The 19,501-nt window shown below is 30.9% G+C and overlaps 1 protein-coding gene across 1 annotated transcript; it reads left to right on the top strand.

Moving 5' to 3' along the window:
• Positions 1-13,984: 13,984 nt before the first annotated feature.
• LOC141663878 (uncharacterized) lies at positions 13,985-15,754 on the top strand. Its single transcript, XM_074469726.1, has one exon. The coding sequence runs from the start codon at positions 14,250-14,252 to the stop codon at positions 14,985-14,987; it is 738 nt and encodes a 245-aa protein (XP_074325827.1). The 5' UTR covers positions 13,985-14,249; the 3' UTR covers positions 14,988-15,754.
• Positions 15,755-19,501: the final 3,747 nt, after the last annotated feature.

Below are 19,501 nucleotides of genomic sequence, written 5' to 3'. Positions count from 1 at the left end.
GTCAGGAGTTCCGAAGACTATACAACCTCTTGTTCATGTTGTAATTCAAGCGAAACTGCTCAAAACTCTTGGACAAGCTCATAAGGATAATGTCAATCTGGGGTTCCCCGTCAAGTTCAGCACCAAGAATCTTTATCTCATTCAGATGTGACATCATCTCCAGAACATGATCCCTTACAGGCGTTCCTTCAGCCATCTGAGTGTTCATTAAAGCCTTCATGGCTACTTGCCTAATAGCCCTATTCTGATCTCCAAAAAGTTCCTTGAGATTAAAGAGCATATCTGCAGCAGTGGCCATAGACTGATGTTGATGCTGCAAAACACCCGACATTGTTGCCAGAATATAACATCGCGATATCTCATCCACCTTAATCCACTGCTTATAATACTCTCTCATCTTCAGGAGCATCAGCAGCATGCTAATCTGGTTTGGGTTCATAAGTGCACTTGTACTCCTCAGCAGTTAACACAATGTCCAAATTTCATTTTCATTCAATATAGTTAGGTCCGGTAAGTTTGTTATCCTTAAGTATGATGAATAATGGATTAAAGCCCATTGTATCCCGAGAATCATGCATAAAAATATCAAATAACTCATAAAGGGTGCATTAAACATTAAGACCTATTGGTTCCTCTAACAATTATTAAAATTAATGCACTAACATTCAAACACCATAAGTTTCTGGTACGCCACGATGTGTGATATGTATACAACCTAAATTTGTTTAAATGTCACTTTGGTCCTATTACTAAATAATACGCCACGTTGGGGTGGTCTATATTATTTTTCATAGCTAAGTGTATACCATCATCAAATCTTAAATTAAACATAATTATACCAGATGCCATCAAATGATATTTTATAATTATCTGAAATTTATGAAACTTGGTATGCCACGATGGGTGACATGTCCAATATTTGTTATTAATTTAAGAAGTTTGTTCAAGCAATTTTTTTAACATTCTGGATACCATAAATTATATGTCACGATGGGTGACGTATATATAATTTATATTTGTCTTTATGTTAAATTACATACAAACAATAATGGAGATCATAGGATTTAATTTCATATTAATTCCCTCTCCCACTTAGTATTTACTTTGAGGATTTAAATTTAAATGCATCGTCCTATGTTATTTCTTCGAATTCCACATATATTATGTCAACAACAAAGAACACATAACAAAACAGCATACTCTCATGATTAAAGCATTAATTAATGCAATCCCTATGTCCATGTCATTCTAGCATGCTAAGGGTTAGTATCACATGGCATAATAACACATACAAGAAACACAAAGTAGCAATAATCAAGATCAGCAGAAATTATGTAAAACATAACAAAGCACATTCACTATAATGGCCCATATTAGCTGATCAACGGATGTCTTTGATCATCAACGGATGACTTGATCAATGGATAACTTGATCATCAACGGATGACTTAATCAACGGATAACTTGATCATCAGTGGATGAATTGATCAACGGATAACTTGATCAACAGATGTCTTGAATTTATCCTTCGAAATTTCTTGAAAACTTCGAGAGCCCGGTTGAAAGCCTAAAAATCCTCCGAACGACTTGAAAACTGGGGCAATATATCTTTAGATGTATTGTAGCATATTCATCTCGTTATGCCATTTCCGAAAAGGTATTGTAATCCCAAATCAGACATCGTATACAAAATCTACAACCAAAACAGCGAAGCTCCCCGAAAACATAATGCAACAGCGAAAAATCTATGTTTCTTGCAGCTTAATCGTTCAAACAATTACATACAACTTAATACAGCTGAATAAGCCTATTTTTTTATATCAGAAAAACAGAATAGGAAAAACTATCACGATCAACCCTCGTGATTTACAACAAAACCACGATAAATCACGTGAGATCTTAATCATAACAAAATAACCACGATTAAACCACGTGGAATCCAAACACATAATTAAAATATGGCCATAATAGTAAATATCAACCTGCATCATAAAATCAATACAAGCATACCACTATATATATACATATATAATTATGACATGGACTTCACATCATAAAATGCAGAACCTAGAACCATGCTCTGATGCCAATTGTTGGAACAATATGATCTAGGCCCTGCATTTTATGATATATCTCTAAAGAGTGCGAACAAAACATTAACCTTAATCGCTACGGCGCAAGCGATTCAAATCCACGTCTTCTACTGTATTCCCTGATTCTCTTTGGACGAAGTGTGGGCTTTGATCTCCCAAGGTATACCTCTCCTTGAAGCTCCGAAAATCCAAAACCCTATATGGCTCCTTGAGAAAAATGGCTTCCTCTCTCAAACCCTAAGATCTTATTTCATTTTTGTGTTCTCGTGTTCTCACGCGTTTTCTCACACCCCCGGCTTCAGGAGAATTAGAATATTTATAGGATACAGTAGGGATCATGGACAATTAGGTTGGGCCTCCCATTAACATTCTGGGCCATGCCTAATGTCATTAAATATTAATTCAATCCACAAAAGAATTAATATTTACACTACATTTCATAATTCCGTAATTAATTATTCAATTCGGTTCCCATATTATTTGCTTATTAAATTCCCCATGTTTAAGATATCGCATATCCATTAATTAAATTAATTTCTGAAAATTAATTTAATTAATATCTTTTATCCTTGATCATCCACTCAACCTTATATTTGTGCAAGAACAAATCTGCATGCATGGCTAAAGCACAATTATCTTTATGAGCTTTCAAGAGGACATCATCACCCGGATATATTTTTCGGACACGGTTTCCTTTTATAGTCAATATCCCACTCTGTATATAATGTCATTGCCCAATACATAAATTCGTAATTTAAAATAAATTACTTAATGTATGAATCAAGGCATGTGCATTAAATACAAGTGTCAACCACTATTTCCGGATTAAGAACCTGAGCAATAATAATATCATTGAATCTTAGTTCTTCTTTATTGTCGAAATAAAAGAAAGAATTATTCTATTATCCTGCAGTTCAGTGCAGAATCTTGCAGTTCTGTGACCATCCTTTGTCCAGTTAATCTTGACCCATGATCTTGTATTCTTCCAGCTACTTTGTAGACTTTTCAATCTAGTGAATAAATCATTTATTAACTGATAATCTCGAATCTTGAATTTGTCTGCATTCTAAATTTGAGAAGTATGTCGAGATCTCCAGTTTATTCTATAGAGAAGTGACATCTCGATAAGTATAATGATTTATCGAGATCTCTGAGATCTCTATAGGTATACTTGACTTTTCGAGGTCTCTAGATCCTTGCATGTGAAATGACTTGTCGATATGTCCGAGATCTCTACATGTAGAAATAACTTGTTGATATCTCTGAGATATCTATATACACAATTTGACTTATCGATATCTCTGAGATCTATTTATGTGAAATTGACTTGTCGATATCTCCAATTCTTCACATCTTCATTTGACTTGTCAATATCTCTAAGTTCTCTACAGGCAGAAATTATTTGTCGATATCTCCAGTTCTCTACATCTTAATTTGACTTGTTGATATCTCTAAAACTTCTCTATAAGCCATTTTGGACTTCTCTACAAGTCATTTTGGACTTCTCGAATGACTTCTCAATATAGCTTGATATGTGACTTGTCGATATCTGACTTTGAACATTTTTCATAGAACAGCTTTATTCAACTCCAAGCTTCTACATCTTTTCTCTAAGGCATGATCATGGCTTGATATTCTTCCAAAGTTTATTCCTTAGTTTGAATCTGTTCACAGAAAAATCCCCCAGTCTAATCTTCTAATCATTTTTACAGACTCAAGAAATACAATATATAATACAAAATTGATTATCAAACAACTTAATCGTAGGGCTGTCAATGTGACTTAGTCTTGTTATTATAAAGGCATGTCTTGCACAACAATCTCCCCCTTGTGAGAAGATTGCTTATCACAAATTCATGCCTGATATCAAGACTAACCCCAAGCTAAAATCAAATACATAAAAATTGATGGATTGACAGATACAAACTTTTATACATTGAGTAATTACATCAGTTCAAACATTATAGACATTAGGTGATTTTTTCATAGCTTGGTTCTTTCCAAATGAGGTCCTTGAGATTTACTAGTACTTGGAGTTCTTCAGTTATTTTTGTCCCTCTTGAGGATTCTACCAGTTTAAGCCATTCATCCAATGAGTAATTCATCTAATAATATCATCATTATTTATCTTGTTGTGATGCTCTGTTACTATGTTAATCACTTTTGACTTTCTTTTAGGTGTAATGCTCTTGGTTCTTGCTCTCTACACATTCATTTACAACAGGGGGGTAATTAGGGGTTTCTCAAGACCTATAAAAATGGATAGAGCATCTAGGACGAAAATTGTACGTTTTTGGTAATCTTTGTTTATATTTATAATAAACAAAGAGTAAATTGCACCAATAAATTAAACTAATATTCAAAATTCAGCACTTTAGTGGCTTGATAAAAAAAATAATCACTTGAGATGAATTCCGTCAAATTCATCTTAATGGTGTTAGAATTTAAGGGTATATTAGTCCAACAACTACATCAGCCTCCGTAAATGACATACACATATACATAGTCATCTCTCAATTTTTATATTTAAAACAAATAAAGTAAGTAAATCTCAACAAATATTTTATATTAAAATTGACCGACCAACCAACCAACCAAATAAATAAATCCAATAAATACCGCATAAATTAGTGTATGTAGAGGCCTAGAAGTGCCTACTACTACACCACACACTCACCTGCACAGGTACCTACGTAGTGTCGGTCGCGGAAGAGAAGGACAGTAAAATAAAAAGACTCTTTTCAACAAAGACGTTTAGCTTGTGCGTGCACTTAAATGTGTGTTACATGTTAAAAGTGATAAATAATGATACATCAAATATGTAATGTAAGAACTTAATCAACATGAATTTGAGCATAGTTGTATTCACATGGGACTTATCTATACCGCGAATCTCTTCATCCATTTAATGAATTTATGACCCAAATAATATGTTTTGTATAATGCTGCTTTCTTTTCTAGTCGCTTAATTTGCAATTAGTGGCAATAGTAACTCTAAACCGCAACGCTAGATTTGATGAGTAAAAACAAGATCTAAATCCCAAGATCTAGACATAGAATGGATCAATAAAAATCACAATTGAAAATACCGATCGATAGAGAATACAGCGAATTGTAAGAATTTGATAATAATTTGTTCGGCTAAATTGGTCCCCAAATATTGGACAGTTATACCACTGTTTAAAAAAAACCTTAGCCCAAAACATACAGAGGCATAAACCTTTGACATTTTATTCTTTTTCTGGCTTGAATTTTTGGTATATTTAATTTTTTACATGCATATCTTTTGCTAAGTTACATGATGTTGCATGTCTACATGTTACTAGAGATGGCATTTAGGGGAGAACAAAGACATGGCATTTGTTGTTTTACGCTATTATAGTGGGGTGTTGGTCCTTAATGTCATTTTGGAGTAAAAAATGTTAAATATTATTTATAAAAATTATACTCCAAAATGTCACTTGACCCCACGAACCGAAATATAATCACATGAACTAAAATAGCGTTTTAACAAAACGCTAGATCGTCTCACGTTTTGTGCTCTCTAATTTTTTTATTTTTTTAAACATGAATGGTGTTTAAAGTCACATTTTGCCTTCTTCTTTTATTTTTTTATTTTCTTATTCGGTAAACGTTGAATGGTGTAACGTTTCCGTCCCATCATAACTTTATATAGCATTTTGATCTCAAAACATTATTTCATGTAGCGTTTTACACATATTTTACATAGAAAATATTTTAAATTGTTTCTAAAGCCCAAAAGAGGATTGATGAATCCTAAAATTTTAAAAATTATTTAATTAGATTACACCCTTAAATTTTAAAATTATTTAATTTAGAGTTTACGTTTTTGGTTTCTAGGGTTTAGGGCCTGACGGTCCTAAAACCTAGATTAAATTAGGGTTTAGACTCGGTAAATGTTTTATTGAAATTTTTTTAATATTTCTGAAACCTAAAATGGGATTGGTGAACCCTAAAATGTTAAAAACTGTTAAATTAGATGTGTATTTATTCAACATTTTAATAATTCTAAAACGTAAAATGGGATTATTGACCGCTAAAAAAATAAAATTATTAAATTAGGGTATATCATTAAATTAAAAAATATTAATTTAAAAATAAATATTAAAAATATAACATCAAATAGTATTTTCGGCCCCAAAATGATACACCATAAAAAGCTAAAAGCTAAAAGGATGAAAACCAAAGAATAAGTAATATACCCTGCGTAGAGTAGAGTAGCGTGTTATGCTTAATTAAAAAAAGAAAAAAAAAGGTAAAACGCTAGACGAAGTAGTGTTTTGACCTATTCATTTTTAAGTAAAATTTTGGGACTTAATTTTTAAAAGTGATATTTTCGATAGTTTTTTATGAAATGGTGATATTTTGGTCCATTGCTCGTAGTAGCGTATAACCGATTATAATATTTGTAATTTTATTATTTATGTAATAATATTTTATATAATAAAAATAATATATTCTCTCCGTCACATACAATTTAAGGTGGATATAAATTATAATTTCATAAAATATTTTTTAAAAAATATTTTTAATAGAAATTGAGTCTTAAAATACGTAATGATCCATACCTCTCAAGAATGTAAATAATTCAATGGAATGGACGAAGTTGTAAATATGTATTATTCAATTTAATGAAATTAATGAGAGAAATATTTTTATTATTATGTTGTTAACGGATTCAAACTTTTGATACTTGAAATATTATTTTTTTTAAAAAAATTAAGAAAATACGTAATTAACAAGATACATAATATTAATATCTTGAATATTAAATATTTTAATTATTATGTTGTCGATATATTCAAATTTTAGATACTTAAAATATTAAATTTTAGAAAAAATAACAAAATACATAATTAACAAGATACACGATATTTTTATTAAATAAATAAATATTTTATGAAAAATGCATTTAATAATTTCAATCTCAGTTCTCACTACTCCACCTGCATTAATTATGTCTCTTCGGTGCTATTTTACATGCAATATTTTCGACCCCATTATCATTTTTCTTTCATTATTAGCCTTCGTGATCCATGTTCTCCTTATTGTAGACTTGTAGTTGACCACATTACAAGTCAAATTCTTAATCATCGCCTCATCGGAGTCCAATGGAAAATATATCTCTTCTTCTATATTTTTATATATCTAGATAAAAAAGATAAATCTATCCCTATAATTAGCGACCAAAGGTAATGGTAGCATCTTTTGATTTAACAGAACCTAAGGAACTCATTTAAGTGACTATTTTTTTGTATTAAGCCACCAAAGTGGTGAAATTCACACATTATTCAACAAACTGCAAAAAAGGTAATTTACATGGCATCATTATGCAATTTACTTATAAATAAATAACAAGGATAACTTATTTATACTATCTATCAATATTATTACGGTTGCGCATGATTTGGGTAAACCGACCAATCCGACTCAATTCAACCCTTTTTTAATTCGAAAAATCCTACCCAACGTAAATGAAATTATAGATGGGTTGTTTCTTGATCAATCCGACATAAATGAGTTAAATACGGATTACAAATATTTTTGTCCTAGCTCAACCAGATTCATTAATATATCACCCATAATTTTATATAATTTTTTAGGTTTGACATATATTTACATTTTTTCTCGTATATTTTCATGTAACTACTATATTATCTTAATTTTTTAAGTTTGACATGTATATACATCTCTTCTCATATGTTTTCACGTAACTACTATAATATCTTAAATCATTCGTAAATTTTTCCATCTCCAATATCATATTAAGATTCCTAAGTAATATGATAAAATTTTATTTGTTCAAATTATGTTTGAATATTCATTTTCTTTTACAGATGTATGGTTAATTTATTTGGGTATGCAAATGATTTACCACATGATATGCAATATTAAAATTATGATGTTAATCAAATCTAAATATTAGTAATATAATTATAAGTTATGCACAATTCATTTTTATTTAAATTTTCAAAATGAGCGATAATAAATAGTATTGAAACTTTTTTTATCGGATCATTCAACCCATTCAAACCGAACGTGACTCAAACCGATGTATGATGGGTAGGTTTGGGTTACGAACTTATATTTTACGGGTTGAGTTAAAAAAATTTAAACTGATTTAATTGCTTCGGATTGTAAAATCGCTTTTAACCCGGCCAACCCGACCCAATGTAAAGCCCTAAATATTATTATTGATAATTTTTTTATAGATAGAGATTTAATTTATAATAATTTGGACTTACAATTTTGAAAGAGCTAGCCCACACAACCAACTATGGGCTGACCCCAACTTCAACCAAGCCCAAAGCTCAAGAACCCTAAGCAACTAATTTGATGAATCAAATTTAATACTCTAGGAGACCGTTGAACATGAACAGGGGTAAAAAGAACAAACTTAACTTGGACCTTTACTAGGACTTAACATAGCTTAAACTCTAACTCTAACTTAAAATAAAGGCTTGGAAAACAAAATGCAAGTTTTAATATTTTTTAAGAAACTCACGTATTAATATTTAATTCAGTGGTGATTTAAAATTTTTATCCAATAAATATTATCCAAAAAATTGAAGAAAAAAAATAATTACGAATTTTATAATATTATTCTATTCAGTTTAGGATTTTTGCCTCATTTTTGATTTAACATTCATTGAAAAGGTAGGATATTCTATTTAGTTTAAAATAGCCACTTATAGTTGGTTAAAAAATATTCCTTTATTTTAGATTTAACGGTTATAATCAATTTTTTTAAAGTTGTAATAGTCCTTATTGATTTGGTAGTACATGATTATAGTTTATGCATATTATATATAAACTAGCATAAATCATGTGCGATGCACGGATTTCCATTAACATTTTAAATTTGTATTTATCCAGTTATATTATATTTTTAAAATATTTATATAAATATATAGTGATTATAAATTTATAATAAAAATAATAGAATAACATGTGGTTGTAATTTAGTAGAATAAATAAACTATTTCTAGTAGTTTAGTAGATATATAACACTATTATTTATATCTTTTAATAATAGGATAAATTGTATTCGTAGTTTAGTAGGACAAGTATACTATATTTAGTAGTAGTTTAATAATTTAATAGTTTATAAGATATATAACACTATTTATCATTTTTGTAATAATCAAAATTAGGTAATTATCGATAGTACAAATAAGGATGTAATAAATAAAACAAAATAACTGATTTATGACGAGAAATTTACATATATTTGAAATAATGGGTTACTTCACAATAGCTAGCTTAGTTCTTGTCGTACAATGGAGTATTAGTTTCATTCTTGCACATCTAGAGATTTGTGAGAATATATAGTCAATTTGTATGATATATAAGTCTAATTATTTGAAAAATATTGTTGTAGCATATAGTGAGTTGAGTTAATAAATGGTGTACATAAGCATCCAATACTGTTTGTGTGCTTCCTGAATATACATTGAGCTCTAAAACATAGGAAAAATAGATGTATGCGCGAAGTCACCGGTAATGAAGAGCAAGCATGTGATGTGGGTTCAGAGATCTCCATCTATTGCACAGAGACGAGCATGATACTTTTCAGAGCCCACTACATCCACAATTTCACATCCCTCTGGTAAGAGTTTGGTCTTGATACTTTCCGAGACCTAGTTATATTCACCACTTTTTTCGATCTTATTTATTTTCTCTATTTATTTAGTCAAGATCCGGAAAAGATGAGATAAGTAATGTATACCGTAAATACAGTTAAAAGTGGGGGATGTTATTTTGGGACGATATAATTGAGAGGAAAGGACTAATCGTCTGAGCTTCTTCAGCTTTAACAAAGACTTTTGGCAGTAGGAACAACAGTAGTGATCCATCAATACTGTTCACTTATCTAAATTTGGATCACTTGATTTAATATAAAATAATAGTTTTATTATTTATAATTTTTAATAATTTAAATTAATTTTTGATTATTTAATTATATAATTAATAATTGAATATAAATAATAGTTAACAAAATCTATTTTTAAAATAATGACAAAATATAATTTCATTAAAATTTACAAAATAAAAAATAAATAGGCACATATCGCATTTAGAGATGCATTAATTGAACATTTGTGGGAAGAATATACTAATTCGGAAAATTAGCGTGTATCAATGATATTTTGTATGTTAATTATTGTAATAAATGTGTTTTTCGTGAATTAAGTGCACAATTTTAATATTTTTATGTGTATTAATTTTTTTTGATTTAATTAATTTATGGAATGTTATATAAATTGCTAATTATGATTAAATGATAAATTTAAGATAAAATTGGTTAATATGATATTTATATATTATTATATGTAAAAAGTAATTTGGATCACAATGTTGGAGTTGGTCACAAATTTGGATCACATTTATCAGTTGGTGATCCAAATTTGTATTTTTGGATCACAGGGTTGGAGATGTCCCAAGTTATCTGTCTGGTTTCCTGAATGCAATACTTATCCTCCCCTGCTTGCTTAGAGAGAAGAGTGGGCTGGTTGGGCCTTGGATAAAACCATAATATATGATTAGGAGCTAGCTGCCACATCGCCTCCGTCCAAATCATACACTAAATCATTCATTTAGAGGTGTCATGTGTTCAACAAGGTTGGCCAACCAGTTTGTGGTTTTGTCAAGAGGAAAAATGAACTACTCATGGCATGGGGTCCTTTGGCTCCAACTATTCTGAAATTATGAGTTTCTTTAATTGCAACCCGTACATGACTTTTGATTGGTAATTTTATTTATTTAAACTCGTTCCGCAAACCCTACATACCAAAGGGAAGGAAGGTGTCTCAGAGAGTAATATAGAAATTAAATTTTCTTCTAATTCTTATTTCTATTTAAAGAATTAAATATAAATATTTAAACGCAAAGCAAATCTATGAATCAAATATGTAAGGAATAAAATAATATTTTAAATTTATTAAAATTATTGGCTCAAAAATAGTATAAATTAAACATATCAATTCAGGACCAAGAAAAACATATTAGTACCAACACTCAACTAAACACATAACTAATAACTCAAACCGATGATACGTAAACATGACTCGTGATTCCAACGTCACGGTACCATTTAAAATATAAAATTCCAATATTCATAACAAGACAAGCTTCCTTGGGAGAAATTGTAGTAAAATTTAGAACTGATGTAAGTTATATTTGTAGTTCTATATGTGATAGATAAAAAATTGTAATCGCAACGTGCCGTCGGGAAAATGTTAAAATAAATAATTTAGAATAATTGATTTATAAGTGATAACTAGATAAATACTTATAAGTTAAATGTTTGGATAATTTTACTTATAATTTATAATTTTTTTATATAAATAAACTAAAATAAATTAATTTTTAATAAAATTATCTTAATTTTATATTTTAAGTTTGATTAACACTTAAAAATATATTTTCAAAAATTAAAATTCATAAAAAAACGAAAAATCAAAATAAGTCGAGAAAGATTAAATCGTCACTAACATTTAATTATCAGCTTATAAATTATAAATTTAACTTATAATTTAGATTAACAAACACTTGTTAATATTTATAAATTATTAAATTGACATATAATATTTGCCGAGACCAAATATGCCTGGTCTATTGGCCCAGGCCTGCGATTTCGTTTCTATGTGATGTTATATAATCTTTATATGTGTACAGAATTTTATATGTTCTTGTGAGTTGATTTATTGAGATAAGATGTTCCGGGCTTGTAAATTATTAAAATTGAGTTATAATATTTGTCGAAGACCAAATATGTCTGATCCAATAGCCCCAGCAGGCCTTCGATTTCGTTTCATGTCATTTGCAACTCTGCAGCATACTAGCATATAGCCCCTTTAAATTAAACTGCACGGAATTATTTATAATTTTTTTTTCAATATTTAATTTTTAAGTATAAATTTTGATTTTTCTTCACTCAATCGAATTATATGTTATACATTTTGTATATGTCTGCTTTAATATTTGTGTCTATTGTACGTTATATTTTATACATTTAAAATTATTATTTTAGCCAAATAATTACACTACTACTTTAGTTCTGTATAAATATTGATTTTCCTTCGTTCCGTCGAATTACATGTTATATATTTTGTTTGTGTCTGCTCTAATACTTGTGTCTATTGTATACACGTTATATTTTATACATTTAAAATTATTATTTTTAGCCAAATAGTTAAACTACTATTTTAGTCCCGATCACCAAATCAATTTAATTCACGTTATGTTTTACACATTTAGAGTTATTGTTTTAGCCAAATAGTTAAACTAACCCGTGTCTATTTACCTGATACTACTATTTCTAAAATTACTATTATATCCCTAACGACCAAAGCATGCCATATTAACTCCCGTATGCTAATTATATATAGGATTTAATACCTCCAAAGATTGAATAGTCTCACGAAATATAATAATTTATGAAAATAACAAATGGCTGGGGTCACTAGTCAGTAATTTATCCATGTAGTAATTTATAATATTGCCACCATTCCAGCAGAGACAATAATTGTTTTAACCAGGCATTTTCTTAAAATAATATGAACACCCAGCCTTAAATCTGTTGACCATTGACTGAGGTTCTCGGGGTTCCAAATAATTTATTCTATAGAAACACAAATCAGAATTTTAATATTTAAGTACTATCAGAACGACTATGCACCCGTGATTTTTTTATATACTGATAAATAAGTTTTATTAGACTCAAATATAATATATATATCTATTGTTTAGGATATATAGTGAATGGTGAATAGTGAGTCGGTGACAAAAGAAAAGGAACGAAGTGAGAAAGGAATAAATACTTTTACATTATGTCATTATTTATGGGGAAAAAAATCAAAATATCCACTATGACTAATAAATGTTTAAAATATAATTTGACGGGATATTTCACTGAAAATATTTACCTAATATATATCTGTTGGACAAACTTAGTATTTTAGACTAAGTTGTGAATTATTTTGAGACTCTATATGAGTGAGACACATTATTTGTTAGTGGTGTGTATTTATTGGAACGTATTCTCCTCTTCGAAGGGATTCTAACGCATATTTACACGCTCAAAATGAGTAAAAGATTAATGAGAACTGATGTTTCAAAGTTTTAAATTTTAATATGAAAAGTGGTTTTGTACCATATCGAGAGTAGCACAAACATATTCCTTAGTTTTTCTTATAAATATCATGAACCACATCGGAAAAAAAAACAAGTCATTTCAAGCCTCTATTTATAAATAGAGTCTTAGGGCATCAGTTTTATTAAGTCAGGGGTAGGGCTGTTCACGAACCGAGTTGTTCGTGAAGAAACTCGAGCTCGGCTCGTTAACGAACTCGAGTACTATCTTTTAGGAAAATAATAAAAATTACAGTTATATCGTTGTAAAATAAGTAAATTTATTAATTGATTGATATTTTAAATTTGTTAAGGTTAAATAAATACTATTTTTTATTATAATACAATTACAAAAACGCGAATACGTCTATTGTTATTATAAATTCGTGGATTAACAAAATAATATTACTATAAATTTTTTTTTTGTTTATACCGTAAACGAGTTATTGGTTATATGTCCTAAACTGATTAAAATTATTCAAAAATTAATTTCGCATTTGATTTTGACTATTAGTGATTATCGAGATTATACTGTTATACACAAAATATATTTTATTTGTATCGTAAAAGAATTAACGGTTATCCTTCTTAAACAGATTAAAATTATTTAAAATAAATTTACGTTTGTTTTTTGATTGCTAAATTCGAGTCGCTAATTGTTACTATTAAAATTCTTTTGTGCGTAACTTAAATACCAAAATATATTCAAAAGAAAAATAATTGCCGATCCAAATAAGTACATAACAAAAAGTACTATATTTATCCAGTAAGAAAATAACAAAATTAAATCCACCCTTACTATAATTCTGTGAAATCTAACCAATAATTTTAAAAAAAATTAAACACCAAAAACTCTCCCTATTCTCTTTTCTTCATCTTCTTCCCCTATTCATTCTTTTAACAAATCCACCAAACACATTTTCAAGCCCACATTTCATCATATAATCCTCACAAACCTATACACACACAAATCTGTATCTATAATCAAATTATTATTCACTCATGTGGCGATTTCGCGAAAAAGCAAGCCCTAAATTCAACAAATTGTTGTCTAAAAATTATTCATTTAAAGATATCGAATCTCTGTCCGATAATCACCGGACTTCACCTCCGCCGACCAAGCCTGCCTCGATATTCCACCGTATTCGCCGCTCCAACGCTGTTATCCGTGCGTTATCATCCTCGACCCGACCGCCCGACCCGGTCCAACCGTCTCCGCCCGAACCGGTCCAACCTCCTCCACCTGACCCGAAAATCTCGCTTAAAGGCTCGGAGAATCGTGTTGTTGTGTATCTGACTACATTGCGAGTCGTTCGACCGACTTTCGAGGCGTGCAAGGCGGTTCAATCGATTCTGACAGGCTTTCGAGTGAGTATCGATGAGCGAGATCTCTCCATGGACTCGTCGTTTACGGATGAGCTGCAGAGAATATTCGGTGTGAGTGAGAAGACGCAATTGGCATTGCCTAGGGTTTTTATTGCAGGAAAGTACATTGGCGGTGCGGAGGAGCTGCGGCAGTTGAATGAGACAGGTGAATTGAAGAAAATACTTGCGGAGTTGCCCGAGGCAGATGCTGGCGTTTGTGAGGAATGCGGTGGATTTAAATTTGTCGTGTGCGAGGAATGTAGTGGAAGTCATAAATGTTACACGGAGAAGAGTGATGGATTTAGGACGTGTAATCTGTGCAATGAGAACGGTTTGATCAGGTGCAATTCTTGTTCCTACGGACCAATTTTTTAGATATCTGACTCATTTTATTGATGCTAGTGTTAAAATGTATCGATAGGGATTTTATTGTTATGATTATGATATATATGATTAGAAGATGAAAGATAGTTAGAAATGTTGGTTTATAATGAAAGGAGGGGAAAAAGAAGTTTCAAAATCTCTTTAATTACAATTGTTCCTGTTTTGTTTTAGGGACACAATTTTGTAAAGCCAAAACCAAAAAAGTTGTATTAATAAACTTTTTGTAAGTGCTGATTTTAGAGGACAAATGTTTTGTTAGCTTTTGTTTCCCTAAAGAGGTAGAATATTGGATTCTTGATTAACCCCCATAATGTATGACAGTGCGCTTACACATCACAAATGCAGAGTAAATACATTCACTATCGGTCTATTGTAAATTTAGGGTATGTAAATCTTTTGTTATTGTAACATGCTGAAGAGCATGCCAAGTCTTGGTGGCTAGGGCCTGGGTGCACATTGACAGGTTCTGATTAAGTTTCTTTGCTTTGACACTTCATGATTTTTTTGCAATATTTTTTTTCTGTAATGTAGAGATGCAAAATTTAAATGCACAAAGAGAAATTTGTTGTTTTTAGGTTCAGGAGGTTGTTGTTAGTGATGTTAGGGAAGAAGAGGAGGATGTTGATGGATTTGTCAGGTTTTTATTAGGTTACTGCATTTTTTATTTTTTTGCATTGGAGGTGATCCCGAATTTCTTATTCTTGTATAGTTCGGCATCTCATATCCCTGGTCTGTGCTCACGGCTGCCTTTATATTCCTTTCTTAATTGAAGACTTTCAGAAGAAATTATGAATGTGTTTCATTATATATTTGTAACAAATTTTGATTCATTCATTTATATCTTCACATGCATATTAAACATTAAAAAAAAAAATTAATGAACCACAACTGTGCATCTTGCAATGTTGTATATGATTTCCTGCATGCATTGTTCTTCCCAGTTCCAAACCACAATTCTATTGTGTTGTGCCCTCATTCCTCCCTGTCATAGAAGCTGAGTCGAAGATGTATATGTTACTTTGGATGTCATGTTACACATTGTATCAGTGGACAGTGATCTGATGTCTTTGTCAATTAGATTCTTTAGTTAGATTTTTCAAAGGATGTTAGTTCCATCATTTTATTTTTCCAAATAAAATAAAAATTTATGTTAGTTCTTCCACCAAAGTGAAGTTTTGAAATTACACCTAGAGGGGGTGAATAGGTGATTATGGTTAACTAGGATTACTTTTAGATTTTACCCGATAATAGCTTACTGAGATTTTACCAACTGAACTATAATCTGACAATGATAGTAAGCTGAGATGACTAAATGTAATGCAGAAAATAATGTGCAGGAAAGTAAATAGAACACACAAGAATTTTAGTCAGGTTCGACCCCTAAGCCCCTATGGTCTACGTCCTGGTCCCTTACCAACTTGGTAAGAGAATATATTATTGATCAATGAAGGTTACAACTACAAGATACAACAATATATCTCCCTTAATCCCAGCTGCTGATAATGACTTGCTGAAACCCTGTTTAAGAACCTGCTCTCTAAGTACTATACTACCCCGTAGTACAAACTCCTCTGGCAAGTACCACTAAACCCTTGTTTCCCTAGCCAACTTATCCAGCAACTAATCAATACAATTGAACAATACAAATCAGTGAATAAAGTTTACAACTCAAACTATAAACTCTCTCTAAGATGAAACACGTGTATATATTTAGAGCTCGAGAGTATTTTGAAATCAATAAAGATCAGGAGTTGAATGTGTTCTTGCTTGCAAAATTTTCCTCCATAAAACTGCAAGAAAACCTCTTATATAACCACACATTAATATTTGAAAACAGCCTCAACAAATTACAACGGCTAGAATCCAATTCTACCGTGTAAGATCGTTAGGATGGTTTCCAACGTTCATGTGTACGTTAGATAGAAGAGAAAGAAAGATGTTGAACGTACAGAAAATATCTCTTCTATTTTGTAGAGTATAAAACGTTTTAATCAGTAGATAGAAGATAGAGTTTGAAAGAAAAACAAACTCCTATTCTTTAGGAAATCAATTTGAATGATTAAAAACGATTTATAATTGAGCTCTATATATATAATGCACGTATATTTATTAGAGAAGTCCTTACAACTGATATATATGAAGATCTTATAAAATCTCCATGAAATTCGACTTCCTTGTTGAATCTGGACTGTGCATCTTGGCTTGCTGTTATTCTGACAATCGTGATCATAGCTTGCTGAAATAGATTACTGTCTTATGATAACTTGCTGTCATGATACTTAAACAGCAATGACATTAAACTGTTATATCCTGCAAACATTCTCAAATAACAACATGATGGCTTGCTGTGTTGTAATCATCAAAACTAAGGATTTACAATCTCCCCCTTTTTGATGATTACACACATTTAGGAGAATTATAAAAAACTCCCCCTAAATCTATGCATATCTCAAAATAAAACTAAAGATATCACAATTAGCATAATAAACTTCTAAATGAAAAAACAATTAAACATATTTTAAATATTAGAAGCATCAACATAACCAAGTCTTAAACCAAAACATCCATCAACAAGTTTTACCACACCAAATAAACAGATCAAATCAAGTACCAGATGCAACAAGTCTTAAAACCAATAGATACTTCAACAAAAACTAAATCAAGTTCTTCAGAGACTAAGTACTTAAAAGAAATTAACTTAAAAGAAATTAAATTCTCCTAAGTTCTCCCCCTTATATCATCAAAAACAGATTAGTCTTCCTGAGCAGAATTGACAGCTGCAGTCTCTTTTGGTGAAAGAAACTCATCTTACTTCTCCTGTTGTTCCAAGTCTTCAGCAGCATCCACAAGATCATCCAAGCCAGTGTCTAAATCTGCATTTGACTGAGAAGCTGAAGGTTTTGCAGCAGACATGAAGTTAAGCATAATATCTTTCAATCCCTTAATCTCAGTCTTCAGCTGATTCACTTGCTCTGTAGTAGCATCCATATGTCCAAAAAGCAGAATATTGTCCTCTTGAATACCCTTAAGCAGGTGCATCATCTCAGCAGTTGGAGAAAAAGATGAAGGCTCAGCTACAGCAGGAGACTCAGGAACAATGGTAGGCAAAATCCTAACTAACTCTCCATTTTCAATTTGTAAATTTGACTGAGCTAACACTTTAGCATCCAAAACTTCTTTAACACTCACCTTAACAGCACTCTTAAGTTCAATCTTAAAGAATTCAAATACCTTGGTAAGCATTAAACCATAAGGAAGTCCAATCTTTTTCTGATTAACAGCAGCAATCATATTTTTTAAAACCAGATTTGAAAGATCAAAAGCCCTGCCAGCTAGAAGCATAGAAACCAGAGTAACATCTTTACAACTAAAGGTTGATTTATTCCCACCCCTAGGACAAACATTAGCCCTACAGATTTTAAACAACAAATGTGCCATAGGAGATACTTGAGTAGTGGAAGGGGGCTGAGGGTGTTCTTCAATATCATTAACAGATCCTAATAACAACTTAAACTGATCCATCACAGAGAAATCAGGGAATGACACATATCCTTTTCCAGTAAAAATATCAATCTCAGAGGGATTCTCAAACTTGATAATAGAACTTAAAATGGGAGGATTAAGCCTAATTTTCTTGTCATGCACAGTGGTAATACAGTTTTCATACTTATCTTCAATCAAATTTGCATAAAATTCACGAATTAAATCAGGATAGTAGACCTTAGGCATTTCGATGATAAAAGAATCCATACCCAAATTCTGAAACAAAAGTAAGGCTCCGGAGTTTTGAAAAAGCTTACCAACAATCGGGATACCAGGGATAATAGAACGAACATCCAAAGCATTTTCAGTGAATCGTTGTTGGAGATCAGGAGAATCAAATGCCAAAGATTGCTTGAGTTTCTTCGAATCAGGGGTGTGAGAGACTTCTTCATCACTTTCGTGACCCAAATCAACCACGGTGTTATCTTGTTTAGAGACAGAACGATTTGCGAGAAGATTTGTTTTCCTTGTTGCTCGAACCATGATGAGATCAAATTGATGATGTTGGAGAGAAGACGGTAAGTAGAAATATGACTGAGTGGCGGTGAAATAGGAAGTGAAAACCCTAACCCGTGTTTTGATAGCCTTTTTAGGGGAGAAATTAGGATAAGATTTAAAAACAAATAATAATTATCCTAATTCTAACACTTATCAAAATAACATCTTAAATATATCTAAAACACCACAATTAGTACTATAATCATTTAACAATTAAATCAGCAAATCATTCAAATATTTAAACATAATTAAACAGAGAATGACATATCAATTAAAAATAACATAACACAAAAAAAATGTCATTTAAATAACCAATCATAGTAAGCTAACATGAAAAATGATAGTAAGCTAACATTACCAAATTTCCAAAGATAGCTTGCCATTATACACTGCACATGCCAAGTTCCCTTCGAATGGTAGAAAATCTTGCTTCGCCAAGGGGTTTTGTAAAGATATCTGCCAAT

Source organism: Apium graveolens, chromosome 6 (genome assembly GCF_009905375.1).
Source record: "Apium graveolens cultivar Ventura chromosome 6, ASM990537v1, whole genome shotgun sequence".
Lineage (NCBI taxonomy): Eukaryota > Viridiplantae > Streptophyta > Magnoliopsida > Apiales > Apiaceae > Apium > Apium graveolens.
The sequence above is the reverse complement of the archived record's forward strand: the minus strand, read 5'-3'. Positions and strand labels throughout refer to the sequence as shown.

What these genes read in the sequence shown, in the direction of transcription:
- LOC141663878 (XM_074469726.1), top strand. Translation starts at nt 14,250, where the DNA reads ATGTGGCGATTTCGCGAAAAAGCAAGCCCTAAATTCAACAAATTGTTG.